This window comes from Microsporum canis, genomic scaffold, assembly GCF_000151145.1.
Source record: "Microsporum canis CBS 113480 supercont1.1 genomic scaffold, whole genome shotgun sequence".
In the NCBI taxonomy this organism is placed as follows: Eukaryota; Fungi; Ascomycota; class Eurotiomycetes; order Onygenales; family Arthrodermataceae; genus Microsporum; species Microsporum canis.
The window spans coordinates 1,534,351-1,560,792 of record NW_003299169.1 but is presented as its reverse complement, the minus strand read 5'-3'; the positions used below and the strand labels follow the sequence as shown (position 1 = coordinate 1,560,792).

The 26,442-nt window shown below is 46.9% G+C and overlaps 10 protein-coding genes across 10 annotated transcripts; 4 read left to right on the top strand and 6 right to left on the bottom strand.

The window, feature by feature from the left end:
• Positions 1-2,875: 2,875 nt before the first annotated feature.
• MCYG_00574 (uncharacterized protein) lies at positions 2,876-3,381 on the bottom strand (the record flags this gene model as incomplete). The annotated part of the gene is made up of 2 exons (XM_002850424.1): positions 2,876-3,082; positions 3,262-3,381. 2 exons carry the CDS (start codon positions 3,379-3,381, stop codon positions 2,876-2,878), a joined length of 327 nt encoding a protein of 108 aa, XP_002850470.1.
• A 2,471-nt stretch (positions 3,382-5,852) lies between these two features.
• Positions 5,853-7,582, bottom strand: MCYG_00573 (conserved hypothetical protein; the record flags this gene model as incomplete). Its single annotated transcript, XM_002850423.1, has 7 exons — positions 5,853-5,921; positions 5,972-6,174; positions 6,348-6,418; positions 6,481-6,500; positions 6,596-6,649; positions 6,715-6,830; positions 6,928-7,582. 7 exons carry the CDS (start codon positions 7,580-7,582, stop codon positions 5,853-5,855), a joined length of 1,188 nt encoding a protein of 395 aa, XP_002850469.1.
• A 555-nt stretch (positions 7,583-8,137) lies between these two features.
• Positions 8,138-9,336, top strand: MCYG_00572 (DUF207 domain-containing protein; the record flags this gene model as incomplete). Its single annotated transcript, XM_002850422.1, has 3 exons — positions 8,138-8,659; positions 8,778-9,212; positions 9,298-9,336. The coding sequence occupies 3 exons, from the start codon at positions 8,138-8,140 to the stop codon at positions 9,334-9,336; spliced, it is 996 nt and encodes a 331-aa protein (XP_002850468.1).
• Positions 9,337-9,862: 526 nt separating this feature from the next.
• Positions 9,863-12,640, bottom strand: MCYG_00571 (conserved hypothetical protein; the record flags this gene model as incomplete). Its single annotated transcript, XM_002850421.1, has 4 exons — positions 9,863-10,093; positions 10,147-10,432; positions 10,711-11,045; positions 11,231-12,640. The coding sequence occupies 4 exons, from the start codon at positions 12,638-12,640 to the stop codon at positions 9,863-9,865; spliced, it is 2,262 nt and encodes a 753-aa protein (XP_002850467.1).
• A 1,320-nt stretch (positions 12,641-13,960) lies between these two features.
• On the bottom strand, positions 13,961-14,724 carry MCYG_00570 (ARP2/3 complex subunit; the record flags this gene model as incomplete). Its single annotated transcript, XM_002850420.1, has 5 exons — positions 13,961-13,969; positions 14,028-14,072; positions 14,154-14,279; positions 14,339-14,665; positions 14,716-14,724. The coding sequence occupies 5 exons, from the start codon at positions 14,722-14,724 to the stop codon at positions 13,961-13,963; spliced, it is 516 nt and encodes a 171-aa protein (XP_002850466.1).
• A 408-nt stretch (positions 14,725-15,132) lies between these two features.
• Positions 15,133-16,972, top strand: MCYG_00569 (ubiquitin carboxyl-terminal hydrolase 6; the record flags this gene model as incomplete). Its single annotated transcript, XM_002850419.1, has 3 exons — positions 15,133-15,148; positions 15,229-16,839; positions 16,899-16,972. 3 exons carry the CDS (start codon positions 15,133-15,135, stop codon positions 16,970-16,972), a joined length of 1,701 nt encoding a protein of 566 aa, XP_002850465.1.
• A 415-nt stretch (positions 16,973-17,387) lies between these two features.
• On the top strand, positions 17,388-18,351 carry MCYG_00568 (conserved hypothetical protein; the record flags this gene model as incomplete). The annotated part of the gene is made up of 2 exons (XM_002850418.1): positions 17,388-17,903; positions 17,974-18,351. The coding sequence occupies 2 exons, from the start codon at positions 17,388-17,390 to the stop codon at positions 18,349-18,351; spliced, it is 894 nt and encodes a 297-aa protein (XP_002850464.1).
• An 80-nt stretch (positions 18,352-18,431) lies between these two features.
• Positions 18,432-19,816, bottom strand: MCYG_00567 (uncharacterized protein; the record flags this gene model as incomplete). Its single annotated transcript, XM_002850417.1, has 3 exons — positions 18,432-18,692; positions 18,761-19,379; positions 19,479-19,816. 3 exons carry the CDS (start codon positions 19,814-19,816, stop codon positions 18,432-18,434), a joined length of 1,218 nt encoding a protein of 405 aa, XP_002850463.1.
• Positions 19,817-20,072: 256 nt separating this feature from the next.
• On the bottom strand, positions 20,073-24,577 carry MCYG_00566 (WD repeat protein; the record flags this gene model as incomplete). Its single annotated transcript, XM_002850416.1, has 4 exons — positions 20,073-21,789; positions 21,858-22,995; positions 23,128-24,383; positions 24,438-24,577. 4 exons carry the CDS (start codon positions 24,575-24,577, stop codon positions 20,073-20,075), a joined length of 4,251 nt encoding a protein of 1,416 aa, XP_002850462.1.
• A 779-nt stretch (positions 24,578-25,356) lies between these two features.
• On the top strand, positions 25,357-26,031 carry MCYG_00565 (ubiquitin-conjugating enzyme E2; the record flags this gene model as incomplete). Its single annotated transcript, XM_002850415.1, has 4 exons — positions 25,357-25,412; positions 25,494-25,582; positions 25,652-25,783; positions 25,856-26,031. 4 exons carry the CDS (start codon positions 25,357-25,359, stop codon positions 26,029-26,031), a joined length of 453 nt encoding a protein of 150 aa, XP_002850461.1.
• Positions 26,032-26,442: the final 411 nt, after the last annotated feature.

Sequence of the window (26,442 nt, the reverse complement as noted above, 5' to 3'; positions counted from 1 at the left end):
CAACATCTGCTGCCAGCAAGAGAGACCCATCGTCAACGCCCGAACGAGCAGCCAACGAGGCAGCTAACAGCACGCGGAGGGCGAAGCCTACTCTTCCCGTGCCGCTCCAGATGACATGCAGGGAAACAAGCAGTACAGAGTAAGGAGAGGGACATTTGGAATAAAACAAAGATGGATAAGCGGCCCTCGCATGCTCTTCGTCTCCTGTCCGACATATAGTGTACGCAACTTACGCCGTACATACAAGTGTACACAGATCCAAGGTACTAGTCTATATTCAGGATGGAAAGCCGTTGAAAAGGAAAAAGCAAGTTCCAGGCGAAATCGAGAGTTGTCAGGATTAAAGTCTCTTCTCTCTCACCCCTTTCTCTAGTGTGGCCTGGCGACCTCCTCCCGTCTGTCCCATAACTCCCTGTACTATGTATGGCTAATTATTTACATATATAGATATCTCCCTATCCCTGGTTCCGTTGCACATCATCATGCCGTCCGAATCCAAATTTAGCTGGTTCTTTTCTTTTTCCTTCTCGGGACCCCATGTTGATGTCGACACACACCCTCTTCCTCCGAGTTTCTTGTGTTTAATTCCTTACTGTGTGATGCTTTTCTGCATCACCTACATATGCAACTGGTCTGGTGACCGTATAGTTTGCCTGGTTGCCCTGGTCCTGACCTTGACCTTGCCTGATTTTTTTTTGCTATTTCTCTGCCTGCCTGCCTTACCTTGTCTTGCATGCTTTTCTCCCCCTTTCATCCCTTACAAGACGGTCCTGCCATCTCCCCGATTCTCTGGGCTTTTTTCTTTCTCGACCTCTTGGATTCCGGACTCTGGATTCACCATCTCGTACAACCGGGGAAAACCAACAGCCAGAAGTGGTAAGGGTGTGTCTGTTGATCGTAGGCCCTTTTTTAAGCTTCCTTCTCGTCGAGATACTGGTTTCATCTGCCCGCGAACATCGGTGATCTCGAGTTTTTGATCGTTTTTTCTCCATCTTTCAACCCGGTCTCTTGGTCCTGTTTGATATATGATTTGCGTGGATGAGGAAGTAGATGACCTTTTTTTTTTTTTAAACATTCTTAGCGATGCGCAGGTATTGGTAACGGTAACGGTAGCGGTAGCGGCCCGCTCCCGCATCCTTCTCGCATAAAGCGAAATCGAATACGGAGTGACTGTCTGCCTAGCACTGCCAGTACTCTCACTGGTTACAAGTATGGGAACGGTAAAACAGAAGAAAAAAAAAGGAACAGAGCTAGATGCAGATTATTTGCTGAAGGAAGAAGCTGATCAGCCGTGTCTACCATTTTCATTGGCTCAAGGTGCGAATATACAAAAAAAAAAAAGGAAAAAGAAAAAGTCGAGATGGCTGGCACAGACCAGAGCCAGAGCAGCTGAGGGCCAACCAGTCAGGCGAAGGAGAGGGCATATATCAGCCAGCTATAACTTGCCCACCGGACAGGATCAAGCAGGTTCCAGGTCAAAAAAAAATCCCACCGTTCTGCATTGCATTGCATGACATGGCACATTGCAGATTGATCATGTGTCTTTCGAGTGTGTGCTGTCTGCCTCGATCATTGGATCTCCTCCCCCCCCTAGGAGAGTCTTTTTCTTTTTTAGCTCAACCTGGAGACGGCATCGGGCCGGCCAGGCGCGCTACTTACGTGGAGAGACGGGAAGGGGAGGGTAAAGAAAAAAAAAAGGGGGGGGGGCAGGGCATCAATCTATCGGCGTTCCAGGGGGACTAACCACCGCCCAAATGCACATGGATACGCGATGACGGTGACCGGTGATAAAAAGGAGCGACAGGTTGGGCGTTGTCTACCACATACGGAGTACATACATACATACTGAGCACGCAAGCTAGAAAATCAGGCCAGGAGGGAGACAGGACAATGCACTGCATGTGCATGTTGCACGCTGCATGAAACTAGGTCGGCTCAGCAGCGAAGGAGAGAGCGGTGTGAGATGGGAAGGGGGGGGAGGGAAGAGAAGAGGATTGTCTCGTATCTGTCGTCCCACTGCATGCACCGGCATATCAATCCTAGATATACTCTATCTTTTTATGGATATCTCTTCATCTGCATAATGCATGTATTCACTCCGTCGACACCTTTATATATATATATACTCCATCCATAGTCTATCTTCATGTCACCGTCCGAGATGGGCTTTTGCTGAGTTACATCTTTCCCGTAGCTGGCGGTTTCGGTATTACCATACGGTAAGTTACGGGTACCCGTACCATACATACATATATATACTCCGTCATCCTTAATATCTGGCCATCCGGAGTATATATATTTATATTCTTTATTATATATAAGAACATAAGATATGAACGTCGAAGATGATCAAATACAGCGGAATAGATGATCTGGCATCCAATAGTGCGAGCCACGGCAAATCGGAAGACTCAGTATCAGACAAGAGAAAAAGAAAAAGACTACGCTGGGCCAAATAGTCGCACCCTTCCCAGGCCTAATGCGAGCTTGTTACACTAGACGTTTTCCCTTCAGCTTCGTCCTTGGTCTTCTTCTTTTAACTCGCCCATCCGGCCTCCCTAGCGCGCTCTTGTTTTTTCTTTTCTTTTCTTTTGCTCTGGTGGGCTTGCAGGCCCATCCCTGCCTTCCCGCTAGGCCCGCATACGTCTCTGGTCATGTGGTTTGGCCACAGCCAATCATGGTCGGGCGGCGACGGAGAAGGATGGAAGTCGGGAGGTTTGGGGGGAGTTTCTGGGGGGGGGGGGCGATGATACTGCTAAGTACTATATAGATGAAAGAGTATAGAGAGTTATAGGTAAGGATGGATGACGGGAGTTGGTACTTATGCTGACTGCTTGAATAGGACAAGACGACCAAGGTGTTGGAGCGAGCGATATCAGTCCAAGCCAACAAGACAAGAGTCAACTGCATATCCGGGCAGACAGGCTGCTAGTGGTGGTGCTTCTTCCTCCTGGTTGCACAGCAAGCAAACACCATCGCTGACCTGGCCCCCTTGCTGCTGCATCTCCAACTCAGAGACCGAATATGCATCAGCGGGAGGGCGATAGAGCATCCCGTGGAGAAGACATACATGCTTCCTGCCCTGCACGATGAACAGTCAGCATCGGACATCAAGCGGACGGTTACATGGCACGGTATACACCCTCCATATGTACGGAGTATATATCAACCTCAAGGATCTCCGGATGTCTCTCACCACTCGGGCCTGTTCAAAAGTTGAACTGCAAGCACTAATATGTCTTCGTACATGTACATACATACCCGACTTGGACCAGGTTTATATGCCTGTTGTACGGATCTTCGACGTAAGAATGTTGATTTCAAATGCCTACTTGACGCTTCCTTCCCTTTGCTTTCTTTTTTGCCTTTTGCATAAAGCATGCTCACGATGCATGCCTGCGTTGTTCGTGTCCTTCCTCTGACACACCATCCCTTCCTAGTGCCCGTTATCTTTCGCCCCCAAGTCTTGGTTGATAGGTACCCAACCGATGGCTTGCGCTGTGTTGACTCTTTTCCTGCCTTACCCTTTTATCGTTCATCCCTTTTATCTCCCTCCCCCGCAAAACAAGGTCGTGGCCATGGTCGTGGTCTATAGTTCGGCTGTTCTATAGTCAGTCTATAGCCTGGCATGTCCATAGTTTGTCGCCTTGTCAACCAATTATCAATCAATCCTCCCTTCCCCCATAAACAATATCTTCTTACATACTCCTTGTTCCTTTGACTGCAAGTACCAGTCGGGTAACCGTGCATGCATATATGTCTATATTTATAACAGTCATGATAATATATACACTTCTCGACAAGCCGGACTCTCTTTTCCTTGATTTGAAAGAAGGCCGGGCTCGAGCGTGCATACGTCCCTCCGGGATTGCCTTCTTCTCCCACCCACCCCTTTCAATCGTCGTCTTCATCCTCCACATCCCCAGATCCATCCCCGTCTCCATCCTCGGGATCCGGCATGACGATGCTGTTCAGATATGTGACCTGTCGGAATGAAACATGTCAGTAACATAAAAACACGGATAAACCTTATTTGATCCCTGGGCTGCGTGATAGATATAATAGAAACATCTATTTTGCACGGCCAAGCAGAAGCACAAACGACCAGGACAGTCTCCTCCATCAGCGAATCTTCATTGAACACATAGAACGCATGGCAGCGTTCAACAACAAACGGGCAACAATCCCTCCTTCCCCCTCTTTCCCCCTTTCACCCCTCCAATGCTGCTGTGCTGGGCGGACATACAGCCTGGTCGCTAAGCGAGATTGAATTCTCGCCCTTCGCTAGGAGACGGTAAATCTTTTCCCTTTCTCCATGGTTTTGGTGGCTGGCAGGGGTGAATGGCAAGGGGGTGGGGAACATTGACCGCGATTCAGAGGAAGAAAGGCAGAAGCCAGAAAGAACGGTAGAAGGAGGGGGGGTAGAACGAAGGAAGAGCATGAGAAAGAAGGGATTGGAGGAATTGAAAGAGAGGAGGGGGGAAGAGAGGGACAAGAGGGTTGGATGCCCGACTCGCTCCACTGCTCGTTTTACGTGGGTTGGCTGCCCTCTGTGCCCAAATTCAGCTCATTGTGCATGCATATAATACCTGCATGCGACGGTTAAGCCGCGAAAGGAAAGTTACAGTGTGTGTGTGTGTGTGTGTGTGGATCATGGTGGGACAGATGATGGGCTCTGGGACCCTGGAAATATAAACGAGAGAAGCCGCCGTTGAGTCGTTTGACAAGTCCGGCATCGACTCGGAGTGAGGGATGGTAGGGATAGCCTCGAGAAGGGGGGAATGGAGCTCTGGTTCTGGCTCTGCGGGATGGGAGAGGCCGTCCGAGGGGGGAGGGGAGGGGGGGCAAAATGGACGGGATGTGCAGGAGACAACTCTGCTGCATGCTGACAGACTGATTATACTTACAAAATGAACCATGATCCCGACGATATGAGCCACTCTGTCCATGGCTTCTGGCCCACGGAGATCCTTGTCAGCAAGTTTCTTGCTCAACGTAAAGCTGCGAAGGCGGAGGAGTTCGATATTCTCATTGTCCGCATCGTAACCCTATGTGAAATAATAGAGTTAGATCGTTCGGCAATCATATAGTTATATCTCAACGGGTAAAAAAAAGGGGGTTGTATAAGGGGGTCGTTGTAAGAGAAAGAAAATGAAAAAAAAGGAGGGTTCAATTTCGTTAGCCTCTTCTTTGAAACCTGGAACGAACACTATCTCTGAACCAGAATTTGAGAGAAAAATGTTCCAAAACTCTGGGCTGCAAAACGAGAGAGAAGGTTCAATGGGGTGGCTTCTCCGTCCATAGTGGCGATGAAGTGCAAGAAGCTCTGCACAAATCAAGGGCCGCGCCAGGTCCGCCCGTAACGGGCCTTTGAAGCCCAAAACTCTGCTGCCATCCCCGCTTGGAAGACGAGTCAGACGTTTGAAGGCTCCTGCTGAGGCCTGGACGAACAGATCGATGCCTTCTGACCGGGTGGATTTGCCGTTTTTTTGGCTGCTGGGCTGGCTGGAGTCGCTTCCAGTTAGCTGAGGCAGGCAAGTATCATCGGTCTTTGGGGGTCAAATTGCCGAATTCTCCCGGAATCCTGCGGGATGCCCGTTCCAGGTATGGTAGGAAAACGAACTTACGGAGAGATGGAATCGTTAGATTCGAGACTACGGGGAGAAAGTCCATAAATGGGGATAGTAAGGTACGTCGTCGAGTGTATTCCGTTGATCGCCAAGTTGACTGACCGAACGGTGGGTTGTTGGTAGAAAGACCAGTGCCTCCTTTGTCGTTAAGGTCTCGATAGGGGCATTACCAAGAACCTCCGGTTGTATAGAGCCATCATACTTCTCTCTCTCTCTCTTGGCTTAAAATCGGCAATTGAAGAACCTAGATGAGGCAATACTTCGTTTGGGTGATGGGTTGACTGCAGTTCGCTAGGGAACGATTGACATTGATCGAAGAATTGACAGCAATATTCGCCTACCTTTGGTTTAGTCTTGAGAGCACTCTCTTTATTTTGGTTAACAAAGGCCTTGATGACCTTCTTTTCGTCATTAGGAACACCGCCGAGGATTTCTCCCCTGACGTCTGGACTCATCAAGATCGCCTTGAGTCTTTGCGAGTTCCGATCGATATCCTGACGAATAAGCGCGAGCTTACTAGCTTCAGGCATCCATAATCCCGATCCTGGATTCATATTTGTGGTTAGCTTGTGCTCATAACTATACCCTCGGACCACGCGTTGTTGAGGGACTATTGCTTGGGATATTAACTGGCCACAGGGGTAGGAATAGATAATGCCGGTTCAGCTAGGTAAGGAAAGTTAAGTTATAGTGAACGCCAGTTAGAGCGTCACTCACCTATAAAACATTTGCCAGGTTCAAGGTGGAGGTAGTATGCTGCATATGGGCCTTTCCGTCCAGTACGAGACCTGCAAGGATTAACTATTTGATAAGACGCATGGTATATATGGCAGGATAATTGTTAGCATACCATGCTGCTGAGAAATGTGGCTTCGTTATGTAGTTAGCAACTGCATAATGAAATAGTTGGGCCCCAGCTGATCAAAGCCCTTCTACTTAGCTTGAAAGTTGGCCGAATAGCATACTTTGTAGGGTGTTTGGTCATGGCTGAACCGAACGTCTCTATAAATCCTGAAGACCTATTGTAATATACCGGTCAGCAGGAGTTCTAAAGCATTTCTGCGGTTGACCAACATGTGCTTACCAAGTCTTTGGCAGGTAGCTCTGGAATAGTCTCATCTTTCTCTGCAAGTTTTTCATTCAAGGCCTCAACGAACGTGTCCCAATCCTTCTTGGATTTTCGATAATCAACATCATGTTCTGGAATTCAAATATTATTATCAGTAACCTAGACAATCACAAAGGATACATATAGACATACAATCTTGTATGCCTACATGGATGATTGCGAACTCACTTTTCAGCCATTCCCGATCATTATTCTCTTTCAGGTCCGCTAGGAAGAGGACGGTGTTTGGATGGATTGTACCATCTTCGTAGGGTATGCCTCCATCATCTCTCGGAGTTGGAAGCTTGATAAAAACTTCCTTTCCTGGTTCCAGCCCAGTCTTTACACCCTCTCTCCATAGCTCATTGCCTTTGCTAGATCCCAGGGGTTCAGTAACGGCATCTTCTTTCCTAGGACCTTTCTTTTTTGTTACTCCTAGTTTCTTTTTATTATATCTTTTCTTCTTGTCTCTAAATTCTTCGTCCTCGCCCTCATTATCTTCTGCAGTATCCTCAGCCTCCGCACTTGCAGAGCTCTCCACCCCAGGTTCATATGGGTCCTCCGTTTCGTTATAGCTTTTCAGAGAAGCTCGTTTTGAGCTGCTGGAGGCTAACGGAGTCAAGTCACTCTCACTCAATTCCGGATCACAAGCTTCTTGTTCGAAGTATTTGCTCTTCTTTGCGGTGGATGAGGTACGTCTGGAGGTTCTAGACCTAGACGGTAGCTCTTTGGGGTCATTTCTCCGGCGTTTCGAACTTGTATTCTGGTCGGACGGCGGCGTATCAAGCTGGTGCTTGGTTTGCTGCTTCGTAGGCGCCGAATTTCGAAGCGAACGGCGAGGCATGGTTGGGGAATCGCGTAGATGGTCGTTAACTATGGTCCTAACATGGGGACTCGATAGCAAGTAACATCTGACTGCGACTATAGACGATAATGAAGCTTAACGATAATTACTTATATATTATCCTCATCTCCTAGCTTTATCAGTTTGTTGGTAGCTGTTTTGCGAAAGAGTCGAGCCTCGGCAGGGCTTGCGAGGATGAAGCGCGCGTAGAAAATAATTATAGGAAGCGGGTTTTCGTATTCTCGAGAATCTCCAAGCAATTCAAGCGGAAGATAAACGGTACATCTGATTTCTTTAACCAATGACAGAGAAATATATGGCTAATATTGATTTTTTTTTTCTCAAGGTGAACTCCTATTGTTGAAACTTGGACTAGGGTTGGGAGAAAAGTCTGAGAGGGAGAATCGTGCATAAGCTGTTCTTATACCTGCAGAGGGAGCATATGCGCAAACCAGCTGCGATAGAGAGACGAAGAGGTCCATATAGGGTCATTTGCGGAAGAGAACAGACTGATTTCGCTTAATAAAGACATATTTAAAGGAAACCTGAGGAACCATGGCTACCGTCTCTGCTAATTTTACAGCCAGGAAGGAGAAAATATTGAAGGACCTCTCTGTTCCAGCGGAAGACTACACCGATTTATCCCCTAAGGGTTCTGTGGATGCTGCAATTATACCACTTATACGGGACATAAACCGATTACCAGGACTTGTGACAACAAGTAGCTGTGCCGGACGCATCAGCGTATTTCTCGAACGGGGGAAAGCAGGCAAGACCCAGGCCGATATTGATACCCTCGAAACTGAGAGAACTTTAGGGGAACCTGAAAATAGCTATGCAGTAGATAAGGTGGACGGTAGTGAACCCCCAAAGGCGGACGGGGTCAATAAATTCGTTCCTAAAGGCGGGAAAGGCAGTGGGACATGGCAGTTTGTCTCCCATAGCCCCCTGCTGGCTGATGCAAATAGTACAGAGAGGAACTTGCATGGTCTATTTGGATTGAAACCTTCACAAGATCAAACAGCTCTAAGGGAAAATGGAGAGCTACAGCTGGTTAAATTCAAGTTTGAGCCCATGGTAAGTATTTGATACTCCATTTAGCTGCCTATACCCCGGTAGTACTAATATACCGCAATAATATCTATCAAACTAAACGTTTCTACCTAACTACCCAACATGCTAATGCACAATAAAGATTCTCCATATAATGGCTGCATCTTTAAAGGATGCTCAACCAGTCCTTGCTGCTGCCAGTAATGCAGGCTTCCGAGAAAGCGGGCTCCAGGGCCTTCGCTGCCTTGAAGACCAGGATGCATGTCCTATTGTTGCGGTACGGTCTTCCGGCCTTGGTCTAGAGTCGATCATAGGTTATGTAGAAGATGACGGGTCTCCTGAACTTTCCGCACGCAGCCTTGTAACCGAGGACTACTTGCAATTACTTGTCCAAATTTCGAATGAACGGTTTAAAACGAATTCGGAACGTACGGAAAGATTTAGGGTCAGACTGTTGGATTTAACCGGAGCGCGGAATCTTAACAACCCCAAGGCTCTGTGGGAGGATCCAAATGCTAGAAGGGAAAGGAAGAGGGCTGAAGGCTTGGAACGGAGCAAAGCAGCAAGGAAAGCCAGAGTATGTGATAGTGTTACCGCAGAGACTAATGGCGAGGACTGCTACTTGGGGTCTATAGTATAAACTGTTATAATACTATTACTAGGCTTTGTACTCGAATAGCCAAGTATTCTATATTCAGTAATAAGACATTCATTTTCAGCCATAAAGATATAGGGTCTATATAATATCCAAATCATAAACCTTGGGTATGGAATAGCGGCACAAGCGAACACGATAGCAATATGGTAACCATAAGAGTAAGAACGCAGTTTTAACCCACAGGTTTCTGAGCGGTACTTGGGATGGTAGAAGGGAGTATAGGAAGCAAGGTCAGAAAAGGAAATTGGGTAATTAATTGGCCTGGGCAGGCTTACTCTTACAGATAAAAATACATAGTTACAATAATGCCAACAGCCAGTTGATGTCCCTAAGGGGATTGACTGGCTGCTAGCCAACTGGTAGCAATGCGTGAACAAATGAAAATTATACAATAATGCCAACAGCCAGTGTCGTCCCTAAGGGGATTGACTGGCTGCTAGCCAACTGGTAGCAACGCGTAAACAAATGAAAATTATACAATAATGCCAACAGCCAGTGTCGTCCCTAAGAGGTTGACTGACTGCTAGCCAACTGCTAGCAATGTGTGAACAAAGGAAAAACAAAGGAAATCAAACGGCGGTGTTGACAGCCGCAAGCCCCTCTGAGATCAGGGTTCTCATCACCCCGATCTCAGTGTTAATGGCGGCTTGCAGGCTCCGCCGCGCTCCCTCGCCCTGCCACTCCAGCATGAGTGGCCCGAAGGGCGAGTTGCCATGTTGAATGGCGTCCCACGAGTTATTGAGCTCCCCAAGGTTGGGGACTCGGCGCAGGACAGCCGCCCGGATCAGCCGGGCGTACTCCTAATGGAAAGTGTCAGCTCATGTAGCTAAGGGAAAGTGAGGAAATTTCGTACCTCCACGCTCTCCTCTCGCGCACCGGGCTTGCGCGAGAGGGCGTCGAAGGGCCAGAACATTGCTGTTCTGGGGATGCCCCCTTGCTCTTGGCCGGCCGCCACCCGGAGAAGGTATTTCTGACGTTCATTGAACGTCGGGCAACGAAGTCCTGCGTTGAGGAGATCCCTCAACAGACGTGCATCTAGTTGGACAACTCGTCTAGCATTGACTTGGATGACCAATGCTCGTAGCTGGCGTCTGGTGGCATCAAATAGGACATTGCGGTGTTCAACTGTGTAGAGGGACCTAGATGACCATGGAAACTAACACAAATGTTAGGGTAAAATAGAATGATATCGAGCGGAAGAATGGTTTACCTTGTCAAGAGTGCTGATCATGAACTCGTAGGGTCGCTGGGGGCACTTCTCGGCAAATGGAGCCTATGAGTATAACAGTTAGCGGCAACTTCGCACTAGAACAGGTGTATATATGATATGAGACTCACTCTCTTTGGTGCTTCGGTGTAATGGACCATGCAGAATAACTCCTCGTTCGTTAAAAACCCCTGGAAGCCAGTCGAGTACCTATCTGTGTTTGGCTGGACTTCGGGGAAGCCGTTTTTCCAAAGGACACATTTAGCACGAGGAAACATCTCACGAAGTAATTCGTCTTGAGAAGACATTTCAACAAGCACATGGCGATCACCGAGGCGGGGCGAATGAGCAGGCAGGTTGCGGTTGACCCATGAAAGGGCTTCTTGTGCATCAGCTTGTGTGAGTAATTCGACATAGCAGTCCATGGTCTTAGCTGTAGATCGTTCCATGATAATATGGACTGAAGTCCCTCTGCTCTCTGGGAGCAGTTTGGCTCGACGGCCAAGGAAATGTATGACTTCTCGTGTCAAAAGATTGTAAGGGATCTTTTAGAGGGGTTAGTTCAGGTCAATAGAATGTTTACTAGGGTATATAAATCTGAGAAAACTCTTGTGGCTCCCATAAAGGCTGATACAAGAGCAGATCTCTCGTGTACCAGAAAACCACGGGCAAGCAAAATAACGAAGGTACCAGGTAGAGTTCGAAAGCAGCGCGTTTGAGAGAAACTTACGTTGCTGATCTTCAGAACAGCACCGGCTGGAGCTGGCCGTGGGCCTGTGCCGGCCTCAAATGGATCTTCAATGGGAAAAGATCGAGCAAAGTGAGTTGGGGCTGCAAGGGTATTGTTATTCAAGCCATGGGGACCATTAGAGTTTGGTAATCCATTTCCTTGGGGAGCGGTAGCAAGTGGTCCTAGCATTGGCATTTGTGTAAAAGAAGTAGGATAGTATGGGGCAGCAACAACATTGTTGTTGTTGTTGGTATTGTGGCCATTTCTAACTCTGGTATTGTGGCCATTATAGCCATGTCCAGGGTTGCTCATGAAAAGTTGTGAGCCGGTAGTAACAGGACAAGTAGGAGCATAAGAAACAAATGGTCTCTGCTGTTGAACAGGTTGCTGAACCTGCTGAAGAGGCTGCTGAACTGGTTGAACAGTTTGCTGGGCTGATTGACTCTGGCTTGGAGGCCTCACTGGAGATGAAGAAACAATGAGTGGGCCTTTGTACTCATTTTTCTTTGGTTTAATAGGAGTAGGGGCAGTATCGGCAGAAGGGGACGAAGGTGTAGAAGACATATTAGCAGGTACAGAAGGCTCTTGAACAACAGGAGCCGTGGAAGTAGGAACAACAGCCACAGGGCGAGAAACATAAGCAGTCCTAGATGTAGCAGGGGGACGACCAAGGGCATTCAGGGGTACAACGGGTCGAAAGGGCAGAACTGGAAAGATGGATCTTTGAATGTTACCTTGCTGAGGATACTGGACATTGCCAGGAACCATGCCAGGCGTTCCCATCATCGGGGGCATCCAGCGAGACATGTTGTTATTGTTGCTGTAAGGGGGTTGTCCCTGGCGGTGGCTTCCAGGATACATCTGGGGCAGGTAAGGTCGAGGATTTGGTAAAGGAGGTACTTGATAATAGGCAGCAGCTGCGTACTGAGGATGACAGGGTGATGCTGGTGAAGGAGGAGGAGCAACTGGAAGACTGCAAGCTGAAAAGGAGGAAGAAGAGAGACGAGAAGGAGGAAAGGATTGTGATTGTGTGGGGTGAGGTGTAGGACTGAAAAAATAGGCGAGAGAAGTGCGCGCCAAAGGCAAATTTTCAGCGGGAGTTGGCGACGATTTTTCACTTGCTGGAGCTTCTTCTGCTTCTGCTGCGGAATCAGCTGGAGTGTCATCGAGCTCGACATCGGCGTTAGCGTCACTTTGCTCTGGCTGGTCCTGTTCCTGAGGCGAGGCCACGCCGGCTTCTTCATCTTCAGGGGTAGTCGACGTGGTTCCCGTAGCCACTCCATCGCCCTCTACAGGCTGGGGCTCTTCTTTCTTGTCATCTGAATTGGCATTCATACTCTCTTGAGCTGCGTTGTCAGACGAATTTTCACGCTTCTTAAAGCGAGAAATCTTGACCCGACGGGATACCATTTTGATACCAGGCAGTTCCCTTCCCTGATGGCTTTGACTTGATATCGGCTCTCAATGCTGAAAGACCGTAAAGACGATAAAAGAAAGAATAACTCGAGCAGGGTGAACAAGCTTGGGGCGAATACTCGCAACAAATCTCAGGAGAAAATGAAGGAGAGAGAGGTAGTCTTGTCAATTGCTCTTCAGGGGCTTGAGATAACAGCTTTGAGCAACAACTTTTGATATCCTCTTTAATGAAAGGGAAGAGTCTTAAAGGACAGCTGGTGAAGACATGGGAAGAAAGAAGAAGGAGATATCAACAAACAAGAGTAGAAGAAGTTTTTATACTGTCTATTGTGGGATGCTTAGTCGTTGCTGAGTCGTGAGGACGCCAGGACAGTTATGTGCAATATAGGGCTAGGGCAGCATCTGTGAAGGACGTGAATGTTGTTATAACCGTATAAATATGCAAAGGGAGACCTAGATGCTAGAACAGGACGGCGATACGGTCATCTTCCTGGAAGTTCTGCATAGAAGAGTCCTAACGAGGCCATAGGGATCCATATAACAGCAAATGAGAGGGAGTAGATAAAGGACTTAATAAAACATAGACATATGGATGTACTGGTACTGCTTTTTATAGGGGAAACAGAATATATCTCAATACTCTCTGTCACAAAAGGGCTGAACTTGGGTTGTTCAAAGGGTTAAAAGGTCTTCTTTCCACCATCAGAAAGAAATGGTATGAGATTTGCCATATATGCTAGAAAGGGGTTTTGGGCTTGTTATTATAAAAAGGGATGAAGCAGTGATGGTTTATGAGAAAGGGGTATCACTGGGGCTTTCCATACATTTCAGAATTGCTAAGACTAAGAGCAGCTTAGCAAAGGTTTGCCCTCATTCCATGTATTTATGCTGTAGAAATATGTATAAAAAGGGTATTAATAGGCTGTTTTGTGGAAGATGTCAAAGGTTGTGGTCAAAATTTCCTAATTAGGAAACACGATCCGTGCCTTTGGGATATAATAACGAATCATAAAAAAGGGTATATTGACAATATCAGACACGAAAATAATTTACGTAGCACAAGAGACACTCCTTTTCTTAATTCAAAGAGTGTATTTGGATGCCGGATGGGAAGAGTTGTGTAGAACCGCAGCAGTTTGTATACCGTCTGAAAATTGGCTAGACCTTTTAGTTTAGGTTAAAGCATTTACAAACCTATTTACAACGCCTGATACCGAGTCATAAACAAGTTTCCACAAGAAAGATCCAAGGCCGATGGGCCGGGGGGATCGAATCTAATGTCATGGAACCGGGGTACGATGGGGAGCAAGGTCGCTAATCAAACTGTACCAATAAAGATTAGTGGATGATATCGGGGAAATGGTGATCTGCCGAAACGTACAGGAGTCAAAAAGGATTCCGCAACAAATCGTGCGCGAGCATTTAACTGAGTATAAGTCAGTATATTACTATTCCTAATACCTAAATAACGGAAGGATTCCACATAGGTTCCGGGTAAACAACTCACGAAAAGTCTCATCTCAGATATTTCCTTATCAACCTCCTCCATAAACTCGATAATAAAGTCAACCAGCTTGTGTTTTAGCATAGCCTCGGTGTGGAAGTTTGTGATCAGGAATGAGATATCATAACCCTATTTCAGTTAGCCCATACTCATCTATATATCGGTATATCGGACGAGTGCTGAACTACCTTGACAGGTTTCCGTCGTAGGATAAAAAACGCCTCTGCTCTCTGTGTTAGGAACCTGGTGAATTTGTGTACCAGGATATGTTCGATTTCGTCTGCCTGCTTGATGCGAATGCTAACACGAACACTATTCACGCTAGGCTCTATAAGGACTTTCTCTTTTTCGTTTCGCGCAACTGTAAGTGGGTTGAGGAGAAGTTCAGGTGAAGTGGCTGCCTCTATTTCTGGGACGTTATGTCGCTCGGAAGTTTGAGAGGCGAAGTTCGATACCGCAAGGGCGGCGGTTAGAGACGAACGAACGCATTGAAGATATGGCCGCAAAGATTGTGACTATACAGTGTTAGTCGCGTTTGAAGGGGACGTTGTAGACTGGTGGGCACACATACCATTCTTGATGTTGCCTATAACTAGGATCAATCCCCCGCCTTCGAGTCTATATTATATTGAGACGGGACACTCCCGGTAGATATCTCCAGTTTGATGGGGTAGGAATGTCACCAACTTCTGTCTGAAAAGAAAAATACCACACTTCTTGTTATATACGTTGTTTACTCGTCTCCCTTGTCGATGTGCATTTCCCATGCTTGGGGTTTCGCTGGTTGTAGTTTAACTCGTTGGTGGGAGTTTGCACTGTTTGCACTGATCCTCGCCCCACATAGAAATAATACATCGTCTGGCTCAACAACATTTTGGGAGGGACTGTTTACATCCGCGACAGGAGGAAAGCCGCTCGAGAAGCCATTATTCGCTTGAGGTGATTTCAGAAGTTCTCCAGCGTCCTGATCGGCGAAAAAAAGATGGGTTCTATTCCTGGTAAGATCCTGTGCTCTGCGATGTATTGCATGGTTGAAGTCAAAAGCAACCCTCTGGGACCTTGCTAACAGCCATCCTAGTTATTGTCAAACATCAGGGTAAACGGTACGAAGTAGAGCTTGACCCGAGCTCAAATGGTGAAACTTTCAAATTCCAGTTGTATTCTCTGACGGGGGTTGAGCCTGAGCGGCAGAAAATACTAGTCAAAGGAGGCCAGCTTAAAGACGACACCCTCCTCTCTTCGCTCAATGCCAAAGCGGGCCAGACGTTCATGATGATGGGCACTCCAGCTAACGGAGAATCTAATTTGGCATTGAGGAAACCGAAGGAAACAACAAAGTTTTTGGAAGACATGACTGAGGCTGAAGTTGCGAGAGCAGATGGTGCTATACCAGCTGGACTTCAAAACTTGGGAAATACCTGTTATCTAAACTCCACCTTGCAAACCCTGCGACTGATGCCAGAGCTTCAGGATGAACTTCAAAAGTACAAGTCTACCTCGCAAGGTAGCTCTAGCTTATTCGGCTCAGGTTCACTTGACCTCACTGCTTCACTCCGCGATTTATACAAACAAATGTCCGAAACCCAGCAAGGGTTTCCTCCAATGATGTTTTTGAATGCTCTGCGCACCGCTTTTCCACAATTTGCGCAGAAAAGCAGGGAGGGACACGGCTACGCACAACAAGACGCAGAGGAAGCTTGGTCACAGATCATCTCCCAGCTTCGACAAAAACTCATGATAAAGGATACGACTGACGGAAATGAAAAGGACATATCTTTTGTTGACAAGTATATGTCTGGGACGTTTGACTCTGTTTTGGAGTGTGACGAACAGGCTGCCAAAGATAGTGGAGAAATTGCAGTGGAAAGCTCGGACGTATTCTTCAAGCTCAACTGCCATATCGATCAGGAAATAAACCATCTCCATGATGGGATCATGGCTAGTCTGGAAGAGAAGATTGAAAAACATTCGTCTACCCTCAACCGAGACGCCATATACACCAAAAAATCTCGAATCTCACGCCTTCCTAAATATCTCACTGTTCACTTTGTTCGTTTCTTCTGGAAGCGGGGATCACAGAAAAAGGCTAAGATTATGCGAAAGGTCACATTTCCTCAAGAAATCGATGTAGTTGACTTTTGTACGGATGAATTGAAGAAGCAACTCATTCCAGTTAGAGACAAGGTTCGCGAGATCCGAAAGGACGAGCAGGATATGGAACGGGCTCGAAAACGCCAAAAGATTGCTCACAAACGTGAGGAAGAAGGGAAAAAAGATGGCCAGGTGTCAGAACCCCTACAAAAGAAGAAAATGGCTGAATCTGTTGCCGAAGAGAGCAAGGACAAGCCGGAAGATACAGGTGCTGCGCCTGAAGTGTTCAAATCGGATGCAGAATACGAGGCCGAAAAGGCTGCTGCTCTTTTGCAAGCTAAGAAAGAACTCTTCTCTCTTATCAATGAAAACCTTGCGAAGGATGTGAGTACAAACAAGTGCGGACTCTACGAACTACGCGGTGTTATCACCCATCAAGGGGCAAGTGCGGACAGCGGTCACTACACTGCCTATGTAAAGAAACAGGGCAAAGTAGTGGATGGTAAGAGGCGCGAGGAAGATGGAAGTTGGTGGTGGTTTAATGACGAAAAGGTCTCCGAGGTTCCTGCAGAGAAGATTGAAACCCTCTCAGGAGGTGGTACGTTTGCAGCCCCCTATTTAGTGTAATAAGTACCTGACTAATATATCTGAGTATAGGCGAATCACATTCTGCTCTGATCCTTCTTTACAAAGCCATCGACTTGCCTACCGCCGAAGTACTTAACGAGTAAATCACGGTCAAGTTGAGGAACACTGGGTATATTTTGCCCTGAAACCTTTTCTTTTTCTCTTTATTACTGATTGGCTCAGGAGATCCTTTTTCTTTTTCCGCCTAGATTGCTCCTGAAAAAGCTAGCATAAGATTGTTTAGTTTACTAAAAATCCAACAGATAACCCCTAACATAGACCATTCTATAATCTCATTTAAAACTTCCCCGAACAGTGCATTGGTCTGTGACGCACGTACGTAACTTCATTCTCAACTCTAAGTCTTTAAGTGGCAGCCACCTTGTTATGATATAGCGCGGCTAACTAATACTAAGCGCGCTAAGGTCAAAGCTTAGCCGAATCTCATCTACTATGTAAGTAGCGCGGTGCAAATCACGTATCTCCAACCCAGCAAACTTCTGGATGCCCGCAGCAGCCATGTTACAAAGCATCAGGGGCAGGATCCCCTCTCGCCTTTTTTCTACAGTGTGTCATAGACCAAGCTACCATGGCATCAAATTCACAAGCCGGCTACCGTCGCTTCATCTTACCATCCCTACACACTCCGATCCTATTGCGCCCTCAAGGCAATTCGCCTTCAATAACCATGCCCGCCTCCTAACAACAATTACTATTCCTCCTCCCAATGCGAATAAATGGCCTCGCCGAATCCGCCTTTTCCTTTATGTTCTCCTATTTAGCTATCTGGGTAGCATAAATGCATCATTGGTGATGAGGATTTTTAGCGGCCCTATAGTAGAGCCAGACAGCCCCGAAGATGCGGAAATAACTACAGCACTCAACGCCCATTTCGACAAGCTTGAAATAGTCAAGGAGCTACGTGCTAATCCGGCTTACGCTGAGTGGGAGCCATATGGGAATTTGACTGAAGAAGAAAGGCGGCGGAGGCTTACTAGTGGGTGTCTACGCGGGTCTAGAGGCTTGTCATGTCAGGTACGTTCGTTACCTATAGAGCATTGCATACCAGAAAATCATGTTCTAATTACTTTTTAAATCACGATAGCATGTATTCTACAACTCACAAGAAAATGTCCTCAAATCGGTTCTGTTCCTCGGCAACGCACTTGATGGATGGCCTGCTGTCGTCCACGGTGGTGCAATTGCTACGCTTCTTGACGAGAACATGGGTCGTTTAGCAATTGAAAACCTTCCAGAACGCACCGGTGTTACGGCAAATCTTAATATCACATATAAAGCACCCCTTTCTCCCGGCCAATATATATCAGTTGAGGCAAAATTTAATCCGGCGTTGAGTTCTGGAAGGAAAGTGGTTGTTGAAGCGGTCATTAGGGACCAGACAGGGAGAGTCTGCTCAGAGGCCACCGCATTATTCGTATACCCCAAGAAACTGAAGCTGAGGACAATTGGCGAGAAATTTTAAAGCGCACTAGCTTACTACATACGAATAGCTCCGAACTCCGTATCTAAACTCATTAGCCACAAGATAGAAAAGCCACCTACCTACCCCCCTTCTTCCTTGGATTGGGAAAGGCTGTCACCTTTCTTCTCAGCCTTCTTGAAATGTGGATGATGCTTTTTAAGTGTCTCAACGAGACGTAGCTTGGCCAACCTTCCTCTCCCTAACACAACTAGCCGATGCCACTCTTCCCAGTTAATCTCTACCTTCCCTCCTCGCGACTTATCCGAAAGCTCGATGAACTCAGAAACGTCGAATTCCAGCTTAGGCAGAGGTCCGACCTTCTCGTATGAGTCATAGAAAAGCTGGTGTAAAATATCGTGTTAGTATAGATGGAGATTTGCGGGTAGGGTTAGAAGTATTGTATACTCACAATCCTTTCACCACTTCTTGCTACTTTTTTGCCATCCGGGTCCCTCTTCCAAACTTCTAAGTAGCCTGTCACCCTTCCCACAAAATTAACCCCATGAAGCTGAAGGAACTGGCCACTTTCCCCCGATATCTTATATGCAGACTCGCAATATTTCCCGGGCTCCGAAAGCACGTATTCTGGCAGTTGAGCGAATGCTGGTTTCGTATAGAATCGAGGTTTTTCATCGAATTTGATTAGGAAGGCAGTTTTGACTTGCGGGTAGGCCTTGAACCACCCTTCGATACTCTCTTCCAGTTGCGGCCCAGCCTCACGAAAGCCAACTTCACAGATAAAGACTGGTTGATCTGACAACGTCTCATAATCCTTGGAGAAAGTCGAATGATTGATTAAGATATCTGGGACTTTCATTACAGTTTTAGAAGCAGATGGGACCCTTGAATTAGTTCTTAGGTCGAACAATTCACTAGTATCGTCCTTGACAGCGTTTTTGAGAGCTCCTAGCACCGAATTACCAATGCTAACATTCAAAGCTTCGTGGATTGGGCCTGGTAGAGCTCTGAGGATGGACGCTGTTGTGAAGTTCGCGCTGAGCACTAAGTGCCCAGATGGTTTCTCATCTCTAAATAAAAAAGACTACAAGTTAATCAAGTAGTAGGACATATAATGCCAGAATCTCCCTGTCAAAATTCCTTGAGTGTATTCAGTGGAATTCACGTACCGCTTCAGCGAGGCCCAAAAGCCATCAACAATCCGATGATACTCTCGCGATGATAAACCATTTAAAACAATAACATCGCCCTCATAGTTAGATGGAAATCTCCCGGAAAATATTTCTTTCATCTGGGAGGCGCTTAGAGCACTCGCTTGAGAGACATCGCCATCGTCGCCGGCCGCTTTCGTCGTTACATTGTACCGATGAGCCGCATAGGGTAGGGCTCGAGATCCACAAGTGGATGAGGACGGGGATAAGAACTTACGATGAACGCGAGGCAGGCTTGCAGAGAAACGAACAGTGTGGGTAAGGCCCGGAGGTTTGACAGAAAGATAAGATCCCATTTTGCAGCCACAGCGGGAGCTTGTTGTAGTGGCTTGCGTGCAGGGATCCTGGTGCAAGCCTCGGAATAAGGACTTATTATCTGTGAGAACAGAATTTGCTGTGGCGATACATGACTACTATGTTCTGACTAGGAATTAAAACTAAGAGGCGTAAAGAATGTATACAATAATATTGGTGTAGTTCGCAATATCAGTACAACCAATAGACGATATATGCAGAAAAAAGATGCCTTTCGTAAATAAAAGTCATCACATTTCACATTGTCTCCATTCTCTCAAGTGAATTCTTGCCAATCCAGCCTGCAACCCTACTAATTGAACCAGAATGAGCCGCTGGCTTTCGAGAGCTGGCTGTTGGGCGCTGTTCGTCGAGGCTTGATCGGCCGCGAGCATCTGCGGGTGTACCGTTTTGATGCTCGTCTGACTTCCCACCTTCACGTCTTGGTGTGGTCTGATGTAAATTATTCCTTAATTTTTTGGTATTTGTACGGTTATCGGTAGTCCCTAAGTTTACAGTCTTGCTTCTTGTCATAAGAGCGGGACCAGGAGTGACTTCCGACGATGGTGATGCTGGAACAGCGGGAGTGGTAGGAGAAGTAAGCGTAGGAGGCATAGGCATGTTGATCACCATATGTTTTGAGCAGTTGCACCCGCAGCCAGTTGGACATAATACAGCATCGATACCCTCCACGATGCCACTGTCAGTCACGGTGACGGGCGCAAACCACTGAGAATGGCATTTGAAGCAGCATATATGGCCACAGGCTAGACATGGAGAAAACATGCCTTGGATTATTTCCGTACAGATAGCACAAGACATTTTGGGCGAAATCGGTAACGCTAGATTGCAGTTGAGGCACTGGACATTAACGAGGGCGTTCCGTCTGCTATTCTTCCCGGGTGCTTTACCCAGCGCATTTAGTTTTGAAAAGGCTGAAATATGCAGCGCAGAGCCGCATGTCGCACAGTGATGCTGGAGATTGAGTCCTTCGGCCGTGGACTCTGTTGAAGGTTGTTGATTAATGGCCAGGCTATGGCGCCGATTGCCGTACCTTGTTCGTGGGTATTTGTTACTGTGTTTGTGTAAAACAGAATGTTCCGTCTCATTATCGACAATGGATGCCGTCTTCAACACTTCTCTTCCTTGTATCGGCATGTTCCATATAAACAGTAAATGTGCATAATTCTCTCGATATGCCTGGTAAAGGGGCTGTAGTCGAGGGTCAAGCAATGGAACCTCGGCCCTGCAATCATTGTCAAATGCGGCCTGGTGTCTTTTGACGACCTTTATACCTCTACTAAGTTTGTTGACTCTGGGTGAGGCTGGCTTGTCGCTTTCTTCTGAATCAGAGAATGTTTGTGGAGTACCGATCGCAGAGGGTGTAAGATAGCTGGGTAATGCAGAAGCTGCCTTACTACGAAAACCTCCAACTGAGCTCCAGATGCTAGGGCCATGAGCAGAAAGGCTACCAATAGGGCTAGGTTGTTTCTTAACAGAACCTGTTGGGGGTGAAGAGGATGCGGATGGCCCAAAGGTTAGGGATCGTGAGAGAGAGGAGGCCAAGGTATTGCCAAAGTTCGGATTAATGCGCATATTTGAAGGCGGGTCAGGCGATCCAGACAGAGATGTATTATAACGAGATTTACGGTCCATACTGGATCTTGCACCACGTATTCCTGTGGGAGGCGTGGTTCCTGTAGAATATAGGGGAGGCGTATTTCCATGCCACTGGTCAACAGATGAACAGCCCGAACTATGGGATGCCGATATTACAGGCAAGTCTTTGCTCGCGAGTGGTGTTGTATTATGTTTCCCTTGGGATTGTTGGTCAGAGAAGCTTTTATCGTCTAAGTCAGAAGCTCGAGTTTTAGTTTGATCGTCCGGATAGAGTCGCTTCATATCTGTCTCATATAGAACGCATGAGAGCATCCCAAGCATTTGAACATCTCCAATTTGTTCGAAATGTTCAAATCTACAAACGGTTAGTGTGACTCTACAAAAGATAAAAAGTTAGGAATTAGAAGCCGCGGGATGTCTCACAAAGCAGGAATAAACCATCGGGCTCCTAGAGGATGATCACCCCATGTTTTGAGACCGTCGCTACTCAAACCAATGCCACTGTCCTTTCGCCTCAGGCTGCCCGTTGGATTGTTAAGTATATGCCGTAAACGCTCTTTTACGCCCTTGGTATCTGCCGTCTCCTTGCTATCCAAGAGTAAATTCAGAAGACCCCAAATGTAGGAGAGCTCTGAGAGCCCTGCATTTGCTGCAACAACCATGTTATGCGAGCAAATTTCTGCTCGGTTACCAAATAGCTTGTATTGCTGAGCAAGGTCTCGTTTTGCAGGTAATATGTCATTAAAGTGATATATATGGACATAATTCTGACAAGAATCTGTTGAGGACCTCGCAGTGCTTGGTCCGGCAACTGACCTCTGTGAGGTCCCTGTAATAGACCTTGCAAGATGGAACCCGATGTTGCTATGTCTCCAGGCGTGGTTTCCTTGGAACTGTTGAGGCAGTGAGCCTAATAAGTCGGAGGAGCCAGATGAGCTTGACGAATCATATGAAGAGTCATCGGAAAATTCCGAGCCACCGTCCTCAGTGATGTGTCCGCCGCTAATGGCTGATTCAGTCGTGCCTTTTGGAACTGGAGAGCCAGTTTGGAGACGGCCAAATCCTTCAAATACCTTGTCACTACGTGAAGTTCCCGCAATTGCTCGCAAGCTTATGGAGTCTAGGAAGGACGGAGGCTTGTCCTCCTTTTTCGGGAAGAAGCAGACTAGCTGGCCATCGTTAGCCCAAAGAGCCCCGCATGCCCGGGCGACTGGGACCATGACATTAGCATTGATAGGGCGGAGGAGCTCAGACGAGCTTAGAGCAAGGTCAGAGTCCTGGAATTGGCCGACATCCTCGTCTTCGTCGCTTGATTCATTATCAGCAAGAATATCAGCTGTCTTAAGGTGTTCACTTGATTGTTTTTTGGCGAGAGCGACACTCTCTTCCACCGTGTGTTCTCCGAGTAAATAGCGGATCACTCCTTCAAGACAGCCTCGTTGCCTAGAAAGATACGTCTCCGCGATTGTTTGCATTCCAGCTGTAACAGTTTTGGCTAGCTGGCTTGTTACAGCTGTGGTCCGTTGGATATTGAAAACGGGAGCCTCCATTCGGGGATACTCTGCGGGGAATCTTATATCGATCTTAAGGAAAACATTCGAGTTTTCGGGTCCCCAAGGCCCATGCATAGAAATAGTTGCTTTACGCTGTCCAACATTGACGGATTCAAAGGCTACCCGCGTGAACTTCTCACCGACGTGGATAATTTCATCACCAAGTGTTTCCACTTCCCATCCAGAAATTTTCACTCCTCGCATCCAGGAGATAGGGTTCATATCGGCTCTGAGTGCTGGGCGCCCGCGCACGCTACCCGATTGTCCAATAGGTCGAACCTGGCCCCATCCACGCGAGTATGGCATGCTCACCCCGCTCATACCCTTGAGGATATTGATAGCTGCGAGATACTCTGACCGCTCACCATATTCATCACCGATTTCACCATGTTCGTAGGAGTGTTCATCATGAAAAGTTTTGTAGGGTGCACCCTTTCGAGTAAGATTAAGCAGGGGATTGAATGATTTCCCTTTTTCGTATCCTACCCCTTTCAGAATTTCTGGGTCTACGCGATGAAGACGCAATTCCTTATCCGTCCCCCACGAAACAAGTTGAAACTCTCGATGGTCTAAACCATCTATAATGCTCCCACGCTGCCTCCAAAGGAATTCCTTGACCTGGCCTTTGTGCCCTGGGAAACTATGTACCAGCGGTAAATCGCCATCTTCATCATCGTTCTTATCTCCAGAAATGCGGCTATACAAATGGAGGTCGCTGTTTCCACGTTGGGGCATGGCTAGAACTCCCCACCCAAAAGGGGTATGTCGTGTCCGCCACACTGGAAATGGCGTATGAATAATCTTCTCCGGATTATCATCTTCTCTTGAATAATCCCAAAACTTGATCGTCTTGTCTAATGCACAAGTGACTATTGCTTCAGGGCGAGCTCTATTCCAATCAATGCCATATATTTTAGTGCCATGTGCCTCAAAGGTGCGCAGAGGATATGCGCCCTTTCTATCATCCCAGATATGAAGCGATTTATCATGAGAACTGGCAATAACATGGGAGTCTTGCCTGTTCCATTTGACTTGGGTTGCTCCGGTGAACCAGTCCGAGAAAGAAACAACGGGCCTTGCTGGCGTTCTTAGATCCCAACAATGCACAAAGCTATCGACAGCACAAGTTGCCAGCAAGTCAGGATGGTGGGCTGAGAAATTTATATCAGTGATTGCCCTTGAGTGTGCGTGTAGGACATGCTCGATAGAGTTCTGTGATGTTCGCATTGCTAGATTCCAGACCAATGCCTTCTGGTTTGACGTGCTAGCTACCCACGAATCCCGAGCAGAAAAAGGAGACCACTGGACATCTGCAACTTCCCATGCTGTCCGATGTGGGAGGTATCGGGGTGGGGAGTATGGATTATCTAGGTCTATAACGTGTAGGCCTTCCTTTCTAGTATATCGTTAGTGACATCTGTTCACTTAGAAAATTCAAAGACTTGCTTACGATGCAAGAACAACATCTCTCCCGCAAGGCGATATTGACATTGAACCAACCGCTTGGTCAATATGGAAGGAGCTGTCTTCCCCAAATGTAGGGCTATCGTACGCCGACGCAAGCGGCCTTGACCCCATATGGTCCGTCATTTTTAGACGTAGTTTGTGGGTGAGCCCTGGGACTAGATAAAATATTCACGAGAATACTGGCTCTAAGATTCCAGATAGTAGCTGACTATACACCCAATGGAGCAAACCAGAGGTTCGCAATAGCTTGCAAGGCCGCAGTTTGCGCGTTCGAAGATATCGTTCGCATTCTGGGGATTAGGCGGGATATCTACCCGTCAGTATCTCTAGGAATTGCACTAGTGAGCTTGGGGATACTGCAAATATAGAAATAAAGTGAGGTCATGGAGCACTATCTGCTCTATAGAGTCGCAGGCGCAAACGTATATCTTGCAGATTGAAGCACATTTCTGCAGTTGAGTTTAAGTAAGCAAACATGCTTCCCGCGTTGGATTTAGCTCATGGCACGTGCTTCTGTTGCACCCAAAAACTTGGCGCCGGCGGGGAGCGACTTCTGCCAAAAGTGGGATATTTATATTTATGAGTGACTTGGAGCACTTCGGCACTCTTTTGTTTGTAGAACCAAGACAAAGGGATAAAAGGAAGAATATATCCACTATTTTAATCCCGAAGAATCCGCATTCAATACCCCGGACTCAGCATCTTGACTAACAAGTTAAAAACGCGGCTGATCCAGGCTTGACAGGGACAGACCGCCAAAAACACCACCCACGGAAATAGTCTATCTACTCATTTTAGAGGGGGAGTCGTAGGCACATCGTTGCCTAACTTAACCTTGGTCGCGTTACAATCGATCGATACCATTTCTTTGGATTCTCCAGCTCTATCATAGGGGGCAGATTATGGCGGGGCTACCAAAGCGGATAGTGAAGGAGACGGAGCGTCTGATGGCAGAGCCGTAAGTATAACAAGAAGAAATTAAAAGAATCGCTGGATGCCGTCTTTGCTTCTCTGCTGACATTTATATTGTCCCATGTAGTGTTCCAGGCATCAATGCAGTTCCTCATGAAGATAACCTACGGTATTTCGACGTTCGAATCCATGGCCCAACACAGTCACCCTATGAAGGTTAGAATAGCATTTGTGGATGTAGCTATTAGCACTCTTTTCGAAAATGGGCTAATGGTAGAAACATAGGAGGAGTTTTTAAGCTTGAATTATTTTTGCCAGAAGATTATCCCATGACGCCTCCGAAAATTCGTTTCCTCACAAAGATTTACCATCCAAATATCGACAGGCTGGGGAGAATTTGTCTCGATGTGTTAAAGAGTGAGATGAAGTCCACATTAATGCAGTCCCTGTCATTAGCAGCAGCAACTAAACTGATATAACATTTACTAGATAATTGGTCACCAGCGTTACAAATTCGGACAATCCTTCTATCCATCCAAGCATTGCTTGGTGCACCCAACCCCGATGACCCCCTTGCCAACGATGTTGCGCAGCGATGGAAAGAAGATGAGCCTGCAGCTATCCAAACAGCCAGAGAGTGGACAAGGACGCATGCAATGGTTTGAGATGGGTCCTTTTCAAAGACATTAGATTATTCCGCATCAGCTAGCAAATTATTTGAGTTTATAATTATTCTCTCGACCAAGCCCTTCTACGCTCCGTGAGGAAAGCTTTACGGAGTACACAGTAAGCAATCGACTGTTCAATACCCTCTGCACATGGCATTTTCTTTCCAACAAGACCCGCACTTCATTAAGCTGCGATAGCCTATCGTGTTAAAAGAGGGCTAATAGGATATCCTTTAAACAAAGTAATTCTTAGAATGGTAGCAGTGATCATTGTAGCAGATTATTGTCATGCAGCTCGATGTTCAAGCTTGTTCTTGATGTTCTTGATTCTTCGAGATCGCGCTTGGCTTAGTTTGAGGGCTAGTAAGTCACGTGACGCACATTAGCGAGTCACCTCACACCAAACCA